This window comes from Lissotriton helveticus, chromosome 6 (assembly GCF_964261635.1).
Source record: "Lissotriton helveticus chromosome 6, aLisHel1.1, whole genome shotgun sequence".
NCBI classification, from domain to species: domain Eukaryota; kingdom Metazoa; phylum Chordata; class Amphibia; order Caudata; family Salamandridae; genus Lissotriton; species Lissotriton helveticus.
In genome coordinates this window covers 1,831,259,215-1,831,280,014 of record NC_136067.1, presented here as the reverse complement: position 1 = coordinate 1,831,280,014, position 20,800 = coordinate 1,831,259,215, and the positions used below count along the sequence as shown (strand labels likewise).

The 20,800-nt window shown below is 45.7% G+C and overlaps 1 protein-coding gene across 1 annotated transcript in view; it reads left to right on the top strand.

The window, feature by feature from the left end:
- Positions 1 to 20,800, top strand: part of KCNH1 (potassium voltage-gated channel subfamily H member 1) — a 1,297,290-nt gene that overhangs the window by 360,652 nt on the left and 915,838 nt on the right. The window contains 1 exon segment of the mRNA XM_078649724.1: positions 7,331 to 7,737. Within this exon segment, the coding sequence (XP_078505850.1) occupies positions 7,331 to 7,737 (407 nt within the window).

The following is a 20,800-nucleotide window of genomic DNA, read 5'->3' as shown; positions in this document are numbered from 1 at the left end:
TGAACATGTCCTTTGCCGCTGCATACCGTTCCGCATCAGAAAACATGTCGGGTTTATGCGAGTCATACACAGTGACTACAGTTCAACTGTGTCTTGTATCTTGTGGACTCGAGCTTCTAAATAGTGCTACCTCCCCCGCATCTAACAGCGTGTCCGTCACTCCTACCTTCTATCGCCTGGCCTCACAGTTCCAAAGTCCCTGACATGCAGAGATGGGAGTACACGGTTACAGGCACTTATGCTCACCGGTGACGTCTTCCTCAGGAGACGCTTGGCTGCCGCTTTGCGTACTCCTCCGTACTCCGTCCTCAGGCTCGAACTCCCATTGAGGATAAGGCGGTGCGCAGCGGTACACTGTAAAAACGCTCCTACTCCACGAAAAACGGCTGCTCACTCGTTGGCGGGTGCTGTCGGCGGTACGTGGACACCGCCACACATGACGCTCAGAATCCCTCCGGTCTCTCCCAGGAAGGACAACACAGCACTCGAGGGTGGAGTTTCAAAACACGCTTAGATTTTATTCAGCGGGGGGGGGTTGCACACAGACGCGTTTCGGCGGTCTGCCTTCGTCAGTGTGTGATGCACTGGGGTGAAACTCGACATTATTTTAAACATTTCACTTGTAGTTCACTCCCACCAATCTAATGGCATTGACATCGAGAGGGGACTCACACCATACACAGAATAGTGGCGGCCATCTTACAGTGTTGATTTCTCATGGCGCTCATTAGCGTTATACAAAACAATATTGCATCAAGATCACTTTATATATATAAACGCTCGATAATCTCCTCCCAATCCTTGGAAAAGATAGACAGCACTCGCGGGAAATCTTAACATAGCGGGTTTATTTGCCAAGACAGGCGCGCTTCGGGAAAGCTCCCATCTAATCTTTGACTCCGGCCTTGATGCCATTTACATTCCCTCTAGTTGGGTCTCTTGAGTTAAAAGTGTTCTTTCCCTTAGCACTGAGCGCCTCTTTGGAGGTAGCTGTGTACTCTATAAAGTTATTGAATTGTAATTCATTGTATTGTAGTCAATTGAATGTACTCCTGTTACATAGAACTCAGCAGGAGCAAGGACCTGTAGGAAAAAAAGACCAACCAGCCAGGCACAAACTTGGTGTATCTTTTGACCCTTTTCGTGTCACACATTCCTGCTACAGAGTAACTTGGGTTTTTAACCTGCTAAATGGGATAGATTCTTACACCCTGGATGACGTATTCCCCCAATAAACCACCGCGTTGAGCTTATTAGTAAGGAAAGCCTACAAATATATCTAGAGAAAATAAAGAAACAATACAGAGGGATTATAGTGATATTGACCTGTGACCAAGAAAAAAATCATTCTGCACATGAGCTCTGCGAGCCTGTAACGAGGGATATATTACATATATTAGCAAACTAAAACACCTAGAACTTAGATTCAAAAGCCAAATTACGCCCATAATTGGGTGCCTGTTTTACTGATAAGCTGTAGAGGTGGGCGAGCGAATGAAAGCTCAAGCCTGCAGCCTGGCTCAGCTCGAGGTCCTGATGGAACCTCGAGCTGAGCTGTCATGCAGCTTCTGTCTCCCTCCCTCCCTCTACTGAGGATGTGTTGTGATGGCCAAAGCTGCTGACTGTGGAACTGGGGATCCAGGGTCGAGTCTAAGCAACACATTAACATCTTGGTATTCTGGGCAGATCACTTAATCTCCCGAGCCTATAGACAATGCATGTGATCTTGTGTAATGTAACTAGTGCTTATGTAAGGCGCTCTATTATCGCCTATGGCAGGTTCCTCGGACGGAAGCACCTCCACCCAGAGCATGGACAACATTGGCTGTGCAGATTAACACCCTCAATCTGACACATGGGCTGAGGGCTTGCAACGGTCGCACTCGGTCCGACATCCCCTCTCAATGTACTTTTAATAGACAAGGGAGGGAATCTAGGACCGACTACTTCCTTGTACAGTTAAAATCATGGAAATGGGTGGTTGATTTCAAAATAGCAACAAGACAGGATAGCGACCATAACACCTTGGAGCTAGAGTATATGATCCCTTGCGAGAAAGCACTTGGCGAGGAGAAATCGATAGGGGGACTCCTTCTAGAGAACAACAGGAGGCGGATAAAATGGGACACTATCGCCTCCAGCGAAGATAGGCTTACCTCTCTTTACGCTGGGATCATCCCTTTTCTTGAGGAGGCTTTTGAACTAGGGGGTCTACCATCTAATAGGGAAAGAAACGAGGTCTTAGTCCAGAATCATCTCCGTCTGACCCAGAAGCTTGAACCAGCTTTCTTTACCAAGGTACGCCCGAAAACACAAAGGCAGTTTAATAATTCCTGGTACAATCGTTCATGCCGTCTAGCAAAACGAGACCTCATTAAGACCATAAAAGAGGGAGGTAGTTTAGCGCAGATCCAATCTAAAAGACGTGCCTACAAGCTACTCTTAGTCAACGCAAGATTGGAGTGGGACATACACCACTGGGAGAACTTGGCTGAGTCTCTAGCTAGCAGGGATTCTCGTAGATTCTGGAGAATCATTAATCATGGCTGCGCAGACCTTCCGTCTGCAAGAGAACCAAACATTGCAGCCAATGCCTGGCAAGATCACTATCAGGGGCTATACGCCCCCGAGGCAGAGGAGCCACAACAACCCGAAGCTAGCTCTTCCAATATATGTAATTCACTCCCCTTCACCTTGAAAGACGTCGAGATGGCCATAGCGGGCTTGTCATCAGGAAAAGCCCCGGGATTAGATGGGATCCCTGGCGATCTCTTTAGGCAGGAACCTGGGATCTGGGCCCCATATTTGATGGTCTTGTTTAATGCAGTTTTGGAGGGCATGAGGCTACCGGATACTTGGCTGGGAGCAGAGGTGGTACCGATATATAAAAAGGGCTCACCTCTGCTGCCCGCCAACTATCGGCCAATCAGCCTCATTGATGTCAGTCAAAAACTATTCGGAAGGCTGATTCTGGACAGACTCCAATGCTGGATGGAACAGAATGAGATCTTGAGCCCTCTCCAGGCAGGCTTTAGGAAGGGTGTCTCTACAGTAGACCAAATATTGAGACTAAACATTATATTCTGGAAGACTGCTTACATTGAAGGAGGGTCACTGTATGCAGTCTTCGTGGATCTCCGCGCCGCCTTCGACCTGGTTCCTCGGACCAGGTTGTGGGCGGTGTTGGAGGATATGGGCGTCCCTGAGGATATCTTGCAGATTCTCGTTAGGCTCCACTCCAACAACTATGCGCGGGTAAGGTACGGTAAGGGAGGGAGGCTTACAGATAGGTTTCCTGTTCAACGTGGCGTAAGACAGGGGTGTGTGTTGGCGCCGACCCTGTTCTGCCTGTTTACAAATGGGGTGATAGAGCATCTCTTTAAAATCGCCAACATCGACGCGCCACTATTGAACAACAGCAGGGTGCCTGCGATTATGTTTGCAGATGACACCCTGCTGTTGTCCAAAACGCCAATGGGCCTGCAAAGGATCTTGGATGGGTTTTTGGATTTCTGTAATAAAAGGGGCTTAGAAATAAACCCAACAAAAACGAAATTCATGATTCTAAGCCGCAAATATAAAAACTGCCCAAACCCACGTTTAGGGCACACACCTCTGGAGCGAGTTAATGTGATTGAGTATTTGGGCATAACACTTAACCACAATTTAACTTGGTTGCCGCATAAAACAAAAGCAACCACTAAACTAATCCAGAGGGCGGGTGCTATCACTAGAATCGCTAACAAATCCCCCTTTCGCCCACTGGCCCCTGCAATACAAATTTATAGGGCCCAAGCGCGGGGTGGCATTATATACGGGGCTGAACTCTGGGGCCACACACCCCTCCATTCCATTCAAGTTGCGGAGAATAACTTTATTAGGCAGCTGACGGCTCTTCCACTAAGTACACCTCTACTCCCCCTGAGAATGGACTTGGCCATACGCCCAATCAGCGAAGAAGTGAGCCTCAAACCATTGACCTACTGGAGACGTCTGTGGAGCAGCCAAGATTTGAGTCACTATAGAACTGAGTTGCAAGAGCTTCTTAGATCAATTTCTGCATCCAAAATTCAATGGCTCAAGTACATTAGAGATATGTGTTTGACTCTTGGAGTCCCAGAGCTATGGAATGATCCACAAGCAACATCGCTAAGGCTTCCCAGGAAAGCACTCTCCAAACTTTTTTATGGTTTTATGCTTCAGAGAACTATTACCTCAACTCGAGAGGGTTCGCTAACTGATACATTCATCAAAATAAAGGACATCTACAGTTTTGAATATGTCCTCGATGCAATGTCCCCTGTACATGTTAGGAAAATTTATTTGCAGTGGAGATATGGTTCTCTACCCCTGAGGGCGCTCACAAAAAATTGGGACGAAAAGGATGCTTCACCCAAATGTCCAGCTTGTAATTATAAACTGGAAAACGACGTTCATGTAGTTCTATTCTGCAAAGCCTACTCCAACATCAGGAAACTTTGGCTAAAACCACATCTAAGGAACATGGGCTTTCGAAATTATGTCCCAGCCTATAGAGTCCTCACAACTGATCTTTCACCTCTGACAGTATTTGTAATGGCTAAATTTCTAGCAGCTATGTGGAGAGTACGCGCAAGACTTCTAAGAGACTGCACTGTGTCGTGATAAAATTCTTCTTAATACATTTATGAACTAATCTGTAATATTGGGAATGAATGTGTTTTAAAAATGTATTTTTTACATGTTATGGTTTTAACCCACTTCTTAAATACTGTGATGCTGTTGTTTGTATATCTTTTATGATCGCATAGATCGAAATAAAGATTTTTGATATGATATTATCGCCTATGAAACCACTTTCAAATATGTGAGTTCAGACTACCAGTTGTGCATAACTATCACTTTTAATTAGTACTTCTCAGTACATTGCTATAATGTGGCCTGTTATTGTCAAAGCTTCCCCATGTTGAAGAAATAGACTTTTAAAAAAATCAAAAAAATCTAGAGGCTTTATCATATTTTACATGATATTTACTGTATGATTTTCATAGCAACTATTTTCAGGGCTCCGATCGTACAGGGGCTCACCCATCTCTAGTAAGTTGTGATAATAGCATTCCATATGAAGTGTCTGGTGCAATGACCCGCAGATTAAAGGATGGGCTATTTTGAACTCCCAAGGTTAAAGGATGGGCTACACTGTACCCCCAGGTTAAAGGATGGGTTACAGTGTACCCCCAGGTTAAAGGATGGGTTACAATGTACCCCCAGGTTAAAGGATGGGTTACATTGTACCCTCAGGTTAAAGGATGTGGCACATAGTACTTTCAGGTTAAAGGCTATACTATATTGTACCATCAGGTTAAAGGATACACTCTTTTGTACCCCCAGGTTAAAGGATGAGCTACATTGTACTCTCAGGTTAAATGATGTGCTACACTGTACCCCCAGGTTAAAGGATGGGTTACATTGTACCCCCAGGTTAAAGGATGGGCTACACTGTACCCCCAGGTTAAAGGATGGGTTACATTGTACCCCCAGGTTAAAGGATGGGTTACAATGTACCCCCAGGTTAAAGGATGGGTTACAATGTACCCCCAGGTTAAAGGATGGGTTACATTGTACCCTCAGGTTAAAGGATGTGGCACATAGTACTCTCAGGTTAAAGGCTATACTATATTGTACCATCAGGTTAAAGGATACACTCTATTGTACCCCCAGGTTAAAGGATGAGCTACATTGTACTCTCAGGTTAAATGATGTGCTACACTGTACCCCCAGGTTAAAGGATGGGTTACATTGTACCCCCAGGTTAAAGGATGGGCTACACTGTACCCCCAGGTTAAAGGATGGGTTACATTGTACCCCCAGGTTAAAGGATGGGTTACAATGTACCCCCAGGTTAAAGGATGGGTTACAATGTACCCCCAGGTTAAAGGATGGGTTACATTGTACCCTCAGGTTAAAGGATGTGGCACATAGTACTCTCAGGTTAAAGGCTATACTATATTGTACCATCAGGTTAAAGGATACACTCTATTGTACCCCCAGGTTAAAGGATGAGCTACATTGTACTCTCAGGTTAAATGATGTGCTACACTGTACCCCCAGGTTAAAGGATGGGTTACATTGTACCCCCAGGTTAAAGGATGGGCTACACTGTACCCCCAGGTTAAAGGATGGGTTACATTGTACCCCCAGGTTAAAGGATGGGTTACAATGTACCCCCAGGTTAAAGGATGGGTTACAATGTACCACCAGGTTAAAGGATGGCTTACCTTGTACCCTCAGGTTAAAGGATGTGGCACATAGTACTCTCAGGTTAAAGGCTAGACTATATTGTACCATCAGGTTAAAGGATACACTCTATTGTACCCCCAGGTTAAAGGATGAGCTACATTGTACTCTCAGGTTAAATGATGTGCTACACTGTACCCCCAGGTTAAAGGATAGGCTACATTGTACCCCCAGTTTAATGGATGGGATACTTTGTAGCCTTGGGTTAAAATATGTGCTACATTGTACCCTCGGGTTAAAGGATAGGCTCTATTGTACCCCCGGGTTAAAGGATAGACTCTATTGTACCCTCAGGTTAAAGGATAGGCTCTATTGTACCCCCGGGTTAAAGGATAGGCTCTATTGTACCCTCAGGTTAAAGGATAGGCTCTATTGTACCCCCCGGGTTAAAGGATAGGCTCTATTGTACCCTCAGGTTAAATGATGTGCTACAATGTACCCTTAGGTGAAAGGATGGTATACATTAAAAGGTCTGGTTGCATCTGTCTGGACATGAATTAATATTTACATTGTAAGGATTGTAGAGAAAGACAAAGCACTAAAGTGTAAACAGGAATCCATGAAATGTGCACTGTTCAGTCTTCATTGTAGGGAAATGTTGAGCCTGGAAATTGAGGCTTTTGAAAATACAATGCACTGGATGTAAATAACCTCTTCACTTGAGGGGGAAAAGATAATGGTGCCATAATGCTTGCATGCCCTTTGAGCCAACATGGCTCTGTTATGTGTATCTGTGTACTACCTGCACATGCATTCTGTACTCAGGGAAAGGGTTTCCTGAGTAAAGGAGGATGGCACCAACCTATTCCGTGGAAGGCATTGGCAAAGGGATATCAATATATTACACATGTTTTTTATGATTGAATGTAGACATCTAATCTATTGCACTTGGCACAGCACACATTTAAGTCCTTTACAAAAATTGATTTTTGCTATTTGTGGTTGAACAACTACAATATTACAAGGGAAATTCAAATTTTTCGTCTGTAGCCTTTTCTTTTTCTGACATGAATTGCAAATATTAATTCATTCCCTTTGTGTGTCTCATTTCTAGGTGCTGCAGTTGGGGTCAGAAATTCTTCCGCAATACAAACAAGAGGCGCCAAAGACTCCCCCTCATATCATTTTACATTATTGCGTTTTCAAGACCACCTGGGACTGGGTCATCCTGATTTTAACTTTTTACACCGCTATCCTGGTGCCATATAATGTGTCCTTCAAAACAAAACAGAACAATGTTGCGTGGCTCGTGGTGGACAGCATTGTGGATGTTATTTTTCTGGTGGATATTGTCCTTAATTTTCACACTACCTTCGTTGGTCCAGCTGGAGAAGTCATTTCAGACCCAAAGCTCATCCGCATGAACTACTTGAAGACCTGGTTTGTGATCGACCTGCTTTCTTGCCTGCCATACGACGTCATCAATGCATTTGAGAACGTGGATGAGGTAAGCGACATAAAGTCTGTTGACCCATTTTACTTTCTATAAAAAGTTTGACCTTCCTTTGATAAATTCTAAAGTCTTTAAGAACTGCTCTTCCGAGCTGTGTATTGTGTAAGGTTCTCATTTGTAGGCACATTTTCAAGTAGTACAGGAGACAGTACATGTTTTTATAGATGATGTACAGTAACTCAGACTAAGTGATGAAACTACTGGGTCTTATATAAAAGCAAGTCTTTCTTTGTTCTTTTAAACACATTTGTGGTCCATCTTATCCTGGATTTACTCAACACTTCAAGCTTTCAGTGATAGTGCTTGCATGATGACTCATGCATTTGTTCTACTGCCTTTTCATTATTGTCCTGGCCAATGTGCCAACTTTATGTCCAAGGACTGTTGAATCCACAGTAGACTTAATCCATAAATCAATTCACTGGATCCACGGGAGCATGAGATGGCAGGGTTAGCTGTATACGTTCTTATGGCTAGAAGGGTGGGATGGGTGGGGAAGATGACTAAAGAATTCATGGGAGGCTGTTAATATCATGTTCAGAAATTCAACCCTAGATGGGAATTTGATGAGTGCCTCAGCCTAAGGTCAACAGAAACCCAGCAATATCAAGATCTTGCCTTGAGGCTATTTCTACAGAGATATGGCTAATCGTTCCCAAAATCGGGAGGGGCACCCCGGTTTTTATCCAGTTCTACTACAACCTTTTAACATTCAGGTGCAGAACTATTTTGCACCTCTGTGCGATTTGGCTGATATAGATTGACTCAGCTTGACCAGGTCATTGAGGCGTGCCTTTTTCAGAAAATCTCCCAAGGTCTAGACCAAACTACTGGCGGGTCTAGTCCAATGGTGGACACCATTAAATATGTTTGTCTCACCACATCCAATCTTTTTGTTTATTGGCCCAAATGCATTAGAGGGGATGATGACTAATATTACTGTCACCACCCATTTGGTGAAAATGCTGTTCTGAAACATTACTGGCCTTGCATGCAAACTCAATAATTAGGACTGGGTTTCCTTTATAAATAATGATAATAACCTCTTGATTGTCGAGAGCTGGACTGTGGAGGCTATCTGTTTGGATGGCTTCGTCACCTACACTTTTCTAGGAATTCCATCTCACTCAGACGGGGGCAAGTATGGGATTAATGCTAGTCTTCAGAGTAACCCTGAAATGCAAAATTAGCCTGGTCTGTGTTGTCAGCACTTTGGCCGCCTTCCGCCCTTCCATCTGGGAGGTGCTCTCCCCTCCTGTTGCTGCTTGCCTTCGACACCACACCAGAGAGCACTTCCGACCTCCTCCCACCACCGCACCGGACTACACTACATTTCCTTGCAGCCCTGGAGGAGGGGCTGGCTGTTCTATGGTTTTTCGCACCTCCTAGTACCAAATAAAGCTCCCCTGCGGCATCCTGAATCACGGGAGGCCGCCTTCCGCCCTTTCCTCCAGGAGGTGTTCTCACCTTCTGTTCCTGCCCGTCTGTTACTCCGCGCCAGAAAGCGCATCGGACCCCCTCCCACCACCAGACCAGATTAACCACATTTCCCAGCAGCCCCGAAGGCAGGCCAGCTGGACTTCGTTTTTTTGCGATGCCTGGTGCCAAATCAAGCTCCCTTGCAGATCCTGCATCATGGGACGCACACGGGCAGATCCTGGGCCAAGTCCAGGCCAAGCACGGGTCGGTCTGTGCTGTCAGAGCCCAGATGAGGCTGGGCCTCCCCTCTTTCTCCTGGCCCCCAGCTGAAGGTACTGTTCCTGCTGTCCCTGCCCCTGTGCTGCCTACTGTCTCTACCTCTGCACTGCCTGCTGACCCTGAGCTGCCTTCTGTCCCTGCCCCTGCACTGCTGCTGCTGTCCCCGCCCCATGCTGGCTCCTGTCCCTGCTCCTGCACTGCCCGGTGTCCCTGCGTGCCTGCTGCCCCTGCCCTGCCCTGCGCTGCCTGCTGTCCTGGTCCCTGTGCTGCCTGCTGTCCCTGCCTCTGTGCTGCCTGCTGTTCCTGCCCCTGCAATGCATGCTGTCCCCACCCCTGCACTGTCTGCTCTCCCCGCCCCTGCACTGCCTGCTGTCCCTGTGCTGCCTACTGTTCCTGCACTGCCTGCTATCCTTTCCCTTGTGCTGCCTGCTGTCCCTGCACTGCCTGCTGTCACTGCCCCTGCACTGCTTGCTGTCCCTTTCCCTGCCCTGCCTGCTGTACCTGCCCCTCTGCTACCTATTTCAGATCCTTGCCCAGCACCCACTACCACTAGGACCACCTACCAGGACCACTAATGACGGGCCCCGCATGACCACACAGTGGGTGCACTGCCAATGAACCACTGGTTGGACAATGCGCAGTGCCAGGACCCCTGGCCCTCCCGCCATCTGACGGTACACCACCAAGGAACTCCTGGACTCCCGATTCCGAAACAACAGCTGTGTCCCTCCTCCCCATGACCTTTCACCTGCAGACACTGCCACTTCTCCTACAACACAACCTACAAAAGATAAAGCAGCACTCCTGCCCACAAGACCCAGAATACCCTGCATTCATTCCATTGCATCCTGCTCAACGACTGCTCGCTCTGTAAACACTCCATGGAAATCTGGGACATCATCACCACTCTCTGCACGAATGTTGCCATCTTTACCGAAACATGGCTTAACGCCTCCTCAAACCCCGTCATTACCACCTCCACTCCCGAAGTCTAAAGATGATACACCGAGCCTGCACCAACATTCAAGGCAGTGGTATCGCCATCATCTTCAAGGAAACTATCATAAGCAGCATCACCAATAACGATCCCATGCCTCTCATGGAACACTTCAACTTCCTACTACAAACTGACGTGAAGACCATGATAAGAGGCACCCTTGCCTGTAGACCACCGGGACCCCGAGCAACATTCTGTGATGCCATCTCAAACCTCATCACCCCCCTAGCAATCAACCATCACCACTACGTCCTACACGGAGACTCCAACTTCCATGTCAACGACCCCAATGAAGCCAACTCCATCACCCTCCTGGAGAACATGAACATCATCGGCCTCACCCAACTGGTCCCTGAATCCACGCACAAAGCTTGACACACACTCAACCCTATTTTTACCCCCAGTGACCAAATCAAATTCTGCCACACAAGAGAACTCACTTGGACTGACCACAACATCATACATTTCACCACCACTGACGCCCAACACACCATCACCAGGTGTCAGATCTCCTCCCACCGCAGCTGGAGCAAGGTTACCGAAACTCAGTAGTCACAGGCCCTCCCCACCTTCCAACCCAAGGCCTCAACAGTCTTCGACCATCCCCTCCAGAACTTTGCCACCTGGATCACGATAGAGTCACCCCACTAAAACCTACAAAATTCAACAAGGCCTCAAAACATGCCAGCTGGTACACTCCAGGACACAGGACCACCAAGCGCAACTGCCACCAAATGGAGAACTGATGGCATACCACCAACAACCACACTGACAGAGCAGCTCACAAAACAGCCCTCAGCAACTATCACCAGCACATTAAAGAAGCCAAGATAGCGGCCATCACCACCCACATCGACTCAGTGGCCAACCACACAAAGAAACTCTTCAAAAAAATTCTCCAATCCAACAGCAATAGAGAACACCATCCACCCCTCCCAAGAACTCTGCAACACCCTTCAGACTACTTCCAGAGCAAGATCACCAGCATCAACCTCCAACCTGCCACCCTCAACCCTAATGACCTCAGCCAACCAGCGAACATCAGCCAGACCATTACCACATTGTCTCTGCTCACTGCTCTGACCACCACCATAATGTCTTCCATCCACTCCAGGGCGCCCACCTGTCCCTGCCCCCACCACCTCTACAACCTCGCAACAATCCCCATCAGCACACAACTCACCAGCATCCTCAACACCTCCATCTCTACAGTAACCTTCCTGGACAGATGGAAACACGCAGACATCAGACCACTCCTAAAGAAAGCCTCCACCAACCCCAGTGATCTACAAAATGATCGTACCATCTCTCTGCTCGCCTACCCGGCCAAAGTACTTGAGAAAGCCATCAACCAGCAGTTCACCAAATTCCTGGACCAAAATCATCCTCACAATCAGGATTCTATGCCAACCACAGTGCTGAGACTGCACTCATTGCTGCAACAGATGACATCAAATCACTCCTCGACAATGGAAACATCGCGGCCCTGCTCCTCAACCTCTGCGGCATTAAACATCATCTCCCACAACACCCTCATCAACAGACTCTACAACATATGAATACAGCAAGGGGGTTTGCCTCCTTCCTTAGAGGATGCACACAGAGCATCTGACTGCCGCTCTTCACCTCCACACCTAAAGACATCATATGCTGCATACCACAAGGATCATCCCTCAGCTCTACCCTGTTCAACATCTACACAACCCCCCTCGCTGATGTCATCAGATCCCATGGACTCAACATATTCTCCAATGCAGATGACACTCAACGAATCCTCCCACTCACGAGGACCCCTCCAACGCCAAAACAAACTTTTGCAACTCCATGACCAATATAGCCAAATGAATGAGAGACAACTGCCTCCAGCTCAACTCCGACAAACTGAATACTGATCCTCTGGAAGAACACCTCCACATGGGATCACAGCCAGTGGCCTGCAGAACTCGAACCTACATCCACACTGACCGACCATGCACGCAACCTCAGTATTATCCTTGACAGCCAACTGACCATGAAATGACAAGTCCATGCAGTTGCCGCTTTCACATACTTTGCATGCTCCACAGATTCTTCAGATGGATCCCAACCAACTCCAGAAATACTGTCACTCAGACCCTCACTCATCAGCTGCCTCGACTACGGCAACACCCTCTACACTGGCATCTCCACCCAGCTCCTCAGAAGACTCCAAGCCATAAAGAACGCTGCAGTCAGACTCATCCTGGACCTCCCCAAATGAGCCCACATAAGCCCCACCTGAGAGGCCTCCACTGGCTCCCCATCCAGAAGAGATGCAATTTCAAGATCCTCACGCATGCCTACAAAGCCCTCCATGACCAAGAACTGGCCTACATCAACCATTGACTGAACTTCCACCTACCCTCTAGACACCTGTGCTCCTCCTCACTCGCGCACACATCCCCCGGATCTGTTTCAGCCACAGTGGTGGCTGCTCCTTCTCCTACATCGTTTCCAAGACCTGGAACAACCTTCCCCTCCAGCTCTGTGCAGTCCCCTCACTGGCAGACTTCAGAAAGAGACTTAAGACCTGGCTCTTTGACGTAGACACAGCGTACGGATACCCCTAGGGGTGACAGCGTTGCACTTTACACATGCTTATTGATTGATTGATAGCCCAAGCCTTTTTAACTAACTGGACAAATGGTATGAATATTCTTTTCTTACATTTTTATTTTGGTTATTCTGAGTCCAACCTTAGTTTTAAAACATCAATATGCTTTTAGATTTGGTTTTTGGATTTGAAACTAAATTTGCCCTTTTGCACACAGGGATCCAAATTATTGTTGCTGGTGATTTTAATACTAAACTGGGGTCTACGTGGGAGATCAATGCCTCTAGCATGTTAATGTACTAAGCTCATTGTGTGCATGCTCGCCAAGGGAACAGAGAGCTACAGCTCTTTCTAACCTTACTAACTCTTTTGATCTTAATAATGTCTGTGAACTGCTGGTCCCTCTTTACTCTTCAAATACCACTTTCATCAGGGGGGCCTACGGCTCCAATATTAACTAAATATATTTATCTAGAAACTTGTTGGGCTGGATTTCTAAGGGAGGAATAGAGGAAAGTATACGTAGTGATCATAAGCCCTTTTGGCTTGGTCTAAATATATATAAGGGGACAGAAGTGCCAAAGGGCAACCACAGTGTCTCTTTCTTGTTAAGATACAAGGGCTAGAGGAAAGCTGACCTAACTGCCCTTACGTTAGAGTTGTGGGTTAATCACCTGAATACGCTGCTTAACTGTCTTACTCTCCCTCCTGGCTAGCAATATCAGATAAAAGATAGGACCAGTTTGATCCCGGCTCAATGTATTTTGTGTGGTATTATCCACCTCCAATAAAACTGGTACAGAATTTAATGCAATGGCAACTCCCAGCATACCTTTTATAAAGGACTCAATATTTGCCCAGAATATCTTAATCCTGGGACAAGTGAAAAAGACATGTTCTTCATCCGTTTTTTAGAAGCTGCATCTTCTACATCTGAGAGAAGGCTGAGTTACAAACTTGCCAGTTTCTTGGGGTGTCCATTAGAGTCTATTAATGGTGAAAAAATGATTTCGCTTTTGAGTCACAGGCTTGATAATTGAATATAACAGTTTCAGGGAGCTATTCCATAATTTTTGAATGTCCATCCCCTGAGTAGTGTCTTCTAATATCGTATATTGTACCATCATGTTTTTATATTCAGCATCCAGGAGTTCCAGTAACAAGTGACTACTTCCTTCATTTTAGGTCTCCCATCCTGGAGAGAGGACTCAAATTCCCAGTCCCCCCTACCTCCGGGGTCGAATTTGCAATCCAGGAGGACACCTGAACATAATTAAACCTAGAAAGGGTATCCTAAGTTTTAACTTTCAGGGCTTCCCATGGTAAGATTCCCTGCTCTGTCATCAAGTCCCCTCAAGTCGCAATCCCTGCTCGTCTTAGTGGGAGACTCAGCCCATCCTTCATGCATTCTGGGGTGCCGGGGGACTCCCAGATGGGAGAGAAATCGGAGTAATATCCTCTATTTAGTGTCTTCCTCACCTTACACTAAAGGTTTAATGCCGTCTTTAAAACCTTTAGTTGAACCTACTTCAAACAATTTGGAGCGCCAAACTTTTACAAAAACCACAGTGTCCAAACTCCCTTATTATTTCCCCTTAAAGCTTCCCCCATGTTGAGCTGTCTGGTTTTCCAAGAAGCATCTGGAGGTTTTTAAACTGAAATGCTATGCTATATAAGCTTAAGTCAGACAGAGCTAAGACTCCCGTCTCAAGATTGCACCTCAACTTCTTCCAAGCCAGTCTTGCCCCAAGGGAAGCCTATATAAAGCTGGATATTTTCTCTTGTATCTTGTTGATGATGGATCTTGGAAAAGTGAGGGAAATATAGTTAAATAAATATGTGAATTTGGGGAGGATCGACACCTTAATAAGGTTCACTCGAGCATATATTGTATGGGGCAGGTTCTTCCATCTTGACAGCATGATATCTACCTCCTTAGCCACCTTATTTAAATTGTGAGCTATTATTTCCTCTTCTGGGTTAACAATGAGGATCCCAATGTATTTGATCCCTGCAGATACTCTCCCCCTCTAACAATCTAAATTCCAGGACATTAGCCTCCGTCTTTGAGTTGTTAACCATGTACCCCGAATAAGCACCAAACTCCGCAACCAACCTCTCCGCCCTAGGTATAGTGGGTTCCCCTTATCAATTGAATTTATGTTTGGGAGGCCATTATTAAGTCCCCATCTAATAAGTCTCCGGTACCCCACAGACTTGTATAAATCCTCCCATAGTTTTGGGTACCCGTGCTGTGTAACTGCTTTAATGAACTTGGCAAGACGGGTCTTCCAGATTCATGGCATACTTCCACAATTGTTTCTATATTTAAAAAGGGCAATCCCGGATCCCCATGTTGTTATCAGCCAATTTCCCTGCTGTGAAGATTGCTAGGAGGGTCACGCTGGAGCGTCTTTTGTCTTGGGCCAGGGATTTGGACATGCTGTCTGAGGTTCAGTACGTTTTCCAGGAGAGGCTGGACACGGTGAATTTACATCTGTTGATCAGAAACTATATACCATCATCATCAAGCAGGGCTCCATCTGTCTGGCCCTCATGGACCTGTCCTGTGCCTTCGACAGTGTGGTAAGATCCAAGTTGTGGGAAATCTTGACCAACCTGGGGGTGACGGTGGCCTGGTTGATTTTTTACATGCCCTACATCATGATCTCTCAGCGTCTGTAAGGTTTGGTCCCTCGGGTGAGCTTACCAATAGTTTTAAATTGGGAAAGAGAGTGCGTTAGGGCTGTGTCCTGGCTCTGATTTCTTCCCTTCTATATATAAATAGTCTAGGCCTTACTTGGAACACCCTGGATACCCTTTTATTAGAAATGGTTCCCGTATTACTTTATGTGGATGATGCTGTTTTACTTGCAAGAACTTCAAACAGCCTAAACACCCTGTTCCAGGACTTTGTCAACTTCATTGGGTCACTGGGCCTTGCTACGAGTCGGCCTAAAACATTCACCATGGTCTGTGGCTTCAAACACCATAATATGCAAAGTGTTTACTTACAAGGACACCCGCTGTTCTACCCATGATTTCTCCTAGTTGGGTGTTGTCTTCGATGCCCGGGGGAACTAGGGTTCATGTAAACTTAAAGGCTCTCTTAGATGTGCGAGTGCGGCTGGGTACATCTATAACGCAGCCTCTTGCATTGGAAGTAAACCAGTCGCCCCCCACCCCACTTGAGATGTATGAGAGTAAATGTCTTGCCATACTTACATATGGAGCCGGCTTATGGGACTATTCGAATAACATCCACTTCCAGGGTGAGCAGAATAGGGTGCTACGGCCCTTTTTGGGAATGCCACGTACCTGTTTGACTTATAATGTACACCAAGAGCTCGGGGTTGAGTATGTGGAGGATACCATTAAATTGGCTCCCCTCGCCTTGTGATGCGTCATTTGGGTGAACGAGCATGCTAGTTTTATTAGGTAGATCATCCTCGACCGCTTTTCAAGGGGCCTGAAAGTCCCTTGGTTGCATTACAATAAGTCAGAATTGTCCATCTTGGTGGGGCCGGACCACTTTTCCAGCCCCTACACTATGTCCAATTTAGACCTAGCTTGGGAAAAGAAGACCTTTAAGACCTTGAGATACCAACTAAGGGAGGAAACTGAAAATGGCAAAAATCACAGTCAGGGACTATGTGAAGTCCAAACCTCACCAGCATTAGATCTGAACCTAGAATGGGTGGATAGCTCCTGGGACGCACCTGCTTTTACCCAGATTTAGACTTGGTTTTGTGAGGTGGCACCTCGGTTTTCCCCTTGGCCAGTTTGACCCTTGTAAAGTTTTAATTTGCCTATGTGATGAGTCATCCCCCAGAGTTTGCTTTTTTTTTCTTTTTTGTCATTTTTATATTGTTTTAGCCAAAAGGTTTTTAATTCCCATATTAAGGATTTGTGGAATCAGAAGATGTGGTGATGCTTTTGTGTGTTTGCAACAGTTAAACTCCGTCTATTTACACCAGCATTTGTTCTTTTTTTAAATGTGCTACTGCTAAAAGAAAATGTATGTTATTTTAGCCATGCACAATCCAGTGGTGCACGGCCATTCTAATAGAAATTCACCTTGGGTTGGGATTTTCTGATGATTATGTAGGCTTTTATTCTTTTTATTTTAGCCTCCATTTATCTTGTAATGTATGTACCTAGTATTGACCTTGTGTAATTGTATCTCCCTCTTCTGCGTATGCGTTTGAGGATCATGGATTGTCTTGGATTGGTCTCTTTTGAGTTGCCTGATGTATGAATTCCTATTGAAATATTGTTTTTAAATGATTTTGTCATATTATATATCTGTTGCTTTTTATTAATTCATATTCACTGATACCCTCTGTATAGTGGAATGTTTTGTGTATATACTTGATATTTATGTGCTGTGCTTTCATTGTTACTTTTGTAGCCTAAGTAAAGGTTTTGATACGACACAGCCCTTGGTAAGGTTGGTAGTTCAGTTCTTGCTCACAGTCACATAGGCCCTTATTATAAGTGGCCTTTTAATTCTGAAGGGGTCCTTAACAGAAATTCCTGGCCTATAAAAAGTACAAGATCTACAGTAAGTAATCTGATCTGTACTACACCTGTTCAAAGCAGATGGATTTGGTGATGAAATACCAGGGCAGAAAGAAGATATACCAGGGTAATCTGTACTAGTAAGGTCGATTCCCCAGAGAATTCCTCACTTCTCAGCAGACCCCTAGGGTCTCCTAGAGTTGTCTGTTTTGCTGATATTGGTAATTCCACAGACTGGTGGGAGTACTACCTGTTGCATTATCAGGGCATTCAGAATGAACTTCATAGTTGTTGTGCACCTAACAATACAAATTACCTTGTGAGTTTATTTTTCTGTTTCATTTTCTTGAAACTCAACCATCATACGTAGCGTTCTTGAACCCTGAATGCTTGCTAAAATAAGTGCAATGTGTTGCCACTTTCCTAATTAAATGTCATTCATTATTGATGACCTATCATTGGTGCTACATCTTTTGCTAAACGTGCAGGCCATTTTCGTTCTAAACAAAATCCTGAAACAGCAGTACTATCACATTGGTAGTTTGGTTATGCTGTTGCTTACTCTGTGTATGCGACCCGTAGGGAAATAGTCTCTATTTCCTTTTTAGGTCTGACGTTTGTCAAAACCTTTTAATTTTAATAAAAGATGTATAATCTTTCAGCCACCTTTCTTCATCTGTTGGTCTATTGTTGTCATCACATTTTGCTTCTGCCTACTAGAGTATAAAGCATAGGGCAGTGCACAGCCTGCTTTAGCCACTAGTTAACTTCACTTTGAGTGACTGCATTTTGCTCTCTTATAAGGAACACAGCTGCACAAAAGATAGTTCCCTTCAGTGTCATTGTTTTTACTTTATAATTATGTTGGTGTTACCTTTATGTTTAGAGCCTGGTGTGATAGCAGAACACTTCTGATGCACATTGCATCTTTATCAGATCCCATCTTCTGCCATTACTGTTGTAAATTCTGTTTGGAGTTTTTTTATTTTCTGACTGCTTCTATTTCAGAACATAACATAGTGTGTACATTTGAAACGGTTCTGTATTCAGATATCTTCTTTTTACTACTTTTTACTTTTTTCTTTCCTTTTTTTCGTTCTCTCCTTTCTTTCTTTCTTTCTTTCTTTTTTCTTTCTTTCTTTCTTTCCTTCCTTCCTTGTTTGTTTGTTTGCTTTTTTTCCCGTCCTACTCCGGCCGTCACAGCATCTGCTGCCTCACCTCATTCTACAGTAGGACAGTTCACTTGCCTCCGCTGTCACTTTACCTGCAACGTAGGACCACTCGCCCTTGTAGAAACCCATGCCACTTCCACTCCGCCAACTGAGACCACCCAGGAACCACTCCAATGCCTCCTGATCAATGCAAGATCTCTCTGCAAACACATGACCAAAGTGTGGGACACAATCTCCATACTTGCCACCAACGTGGTCTTCATCACAGAGTCCTGGCTAAACTCCTCGTCTGCCCACAATGTCTCTACTGCAGAGTGAAAAAACTATAAGATGACACACCGGGACAGCACAAACAAACATAGAGAGGGCATCACCATCATCCCAAAGAGAAAATAGGCTGCATTACCACCGAAGATAACACCATGCCGATCATGGAACACCTCAGTTTCCAACTCCACACCAATGACTAAAAAATCATCAAAGGCACCTTTGACCTCAGACCCCCAGCACAATGCACCAACCTCTGGAACTCCAGCTCTGACATCATCACTCCACTGCCTTTGAATCCAAGCTCTACATCTTCCTTGGAGACCTCATCTTCCACCTTGACGACCCCACAGAAATCAAATCTGACAATTCCCTTGATTGAATGGACAACATCGGCCTCACTTAGCTGGTCACAGACCCCACACACAAAGCAGGACACACCCTGGACCTGATCTTTACATCAAGCAGCAGAGTCAAATACAGCCATGACACTAAACTCTTGCCTTAAGGGAGAGGATGTGGCCTAACGGCAAGGGCAGTTGACCTCAAAGCTGGGGAAGAGGGTTCCAGTTTCAGCAGGGATGCTCAACATCCTGTGATTCTGGGCAAATCACTTAATCTCCCTGTGCCGAACAAAAAATTAATGTGTCCTGTAACGCAATTGGTGCTCATGTAAAACGCTCTGATATCTTTGGGTCAAGTTTGTGCTATTTAAAACTCTGAAAACAAAATACACCTTAACCGACCACTCCATTGTCCACTTCACCATCACAGGATCACTGCACACCACCACCAACACCCAACATCTCCTTCTGCAGCTGGAGCAAAGTGACACAGACCCAATGGATGGACGCCCTTAACACCACCCAGCCTGACACTGCAACCAACCTGGAACAAGCAGTCCATAAATTCAAAACCTGATTCACCAACGCCTATGATCTAATCGCCCCATCAAACTAGCCCAAACCCACAGATTCACCAAACAAGCCAGCTGGTTCACCCAGAACTCAGTAGAATGAAACGCAGATGCAAACAACTGGAGAGAAGATGGCGCATCAGCAGAGACACTACAGACCAAGCCACCTTTAAGTCAGCCATTAATGAATACCACCAGCAACTCAAAGATGCAAAAAAGGGTACCGTTGAAGACCGCATCAAGGCAAGCACCAACCACTCCAAGGAACTCTTTACCATTGTCAGAGTTCTCCTGCCCCACAGCTACTGAGAACACTATTGCTCCTTTACAAGAACTCTGTAACACTCTAGCAATCACTTCCACAACAAGATATCCAATCTCTACAGGAACTTTGAGCTCCAAACCACCAACCTCCTCATCTTTCTCACACCAATGGAAGCCTCCCCAGACCATCATCTGACTGCATGGGCACAGCTCACCACACTGAACATCACTGCTATCATGAACTCCATCCATTCAGGAGCACCCAGGACCCATGCCCCACCGCCTCTTCAACCTAGGAGTTAAGGAAATCAGCCACTAGCTCACCACCATCCTCAACATATCCATCACCACAGCCACCTTTCCAGACTAATGGAAACCTGCAGAAGTCAGACCACTCCTCAGGAAACCCTCCACTGACCCAAGTGAACTCCAGAACTATCGTCCCATCTTGGTGCTCCTTTTCCCTGCCTTGTCCTAGAGAAGGCCATCACCTGGCAGCGCACTGAACAAAAAACCAACCTGTTAGACATCTCCCAATCTGGTTTTCTGTGCCAACCACAGCACTGAGTCTGCCCTGATTGCCTCCATGGATGACAGGGGAGAATTGGCGGCCCTAATCACCTTTGACTTCTCTGCAGCTTTCAACACCGTATCCCATCACACA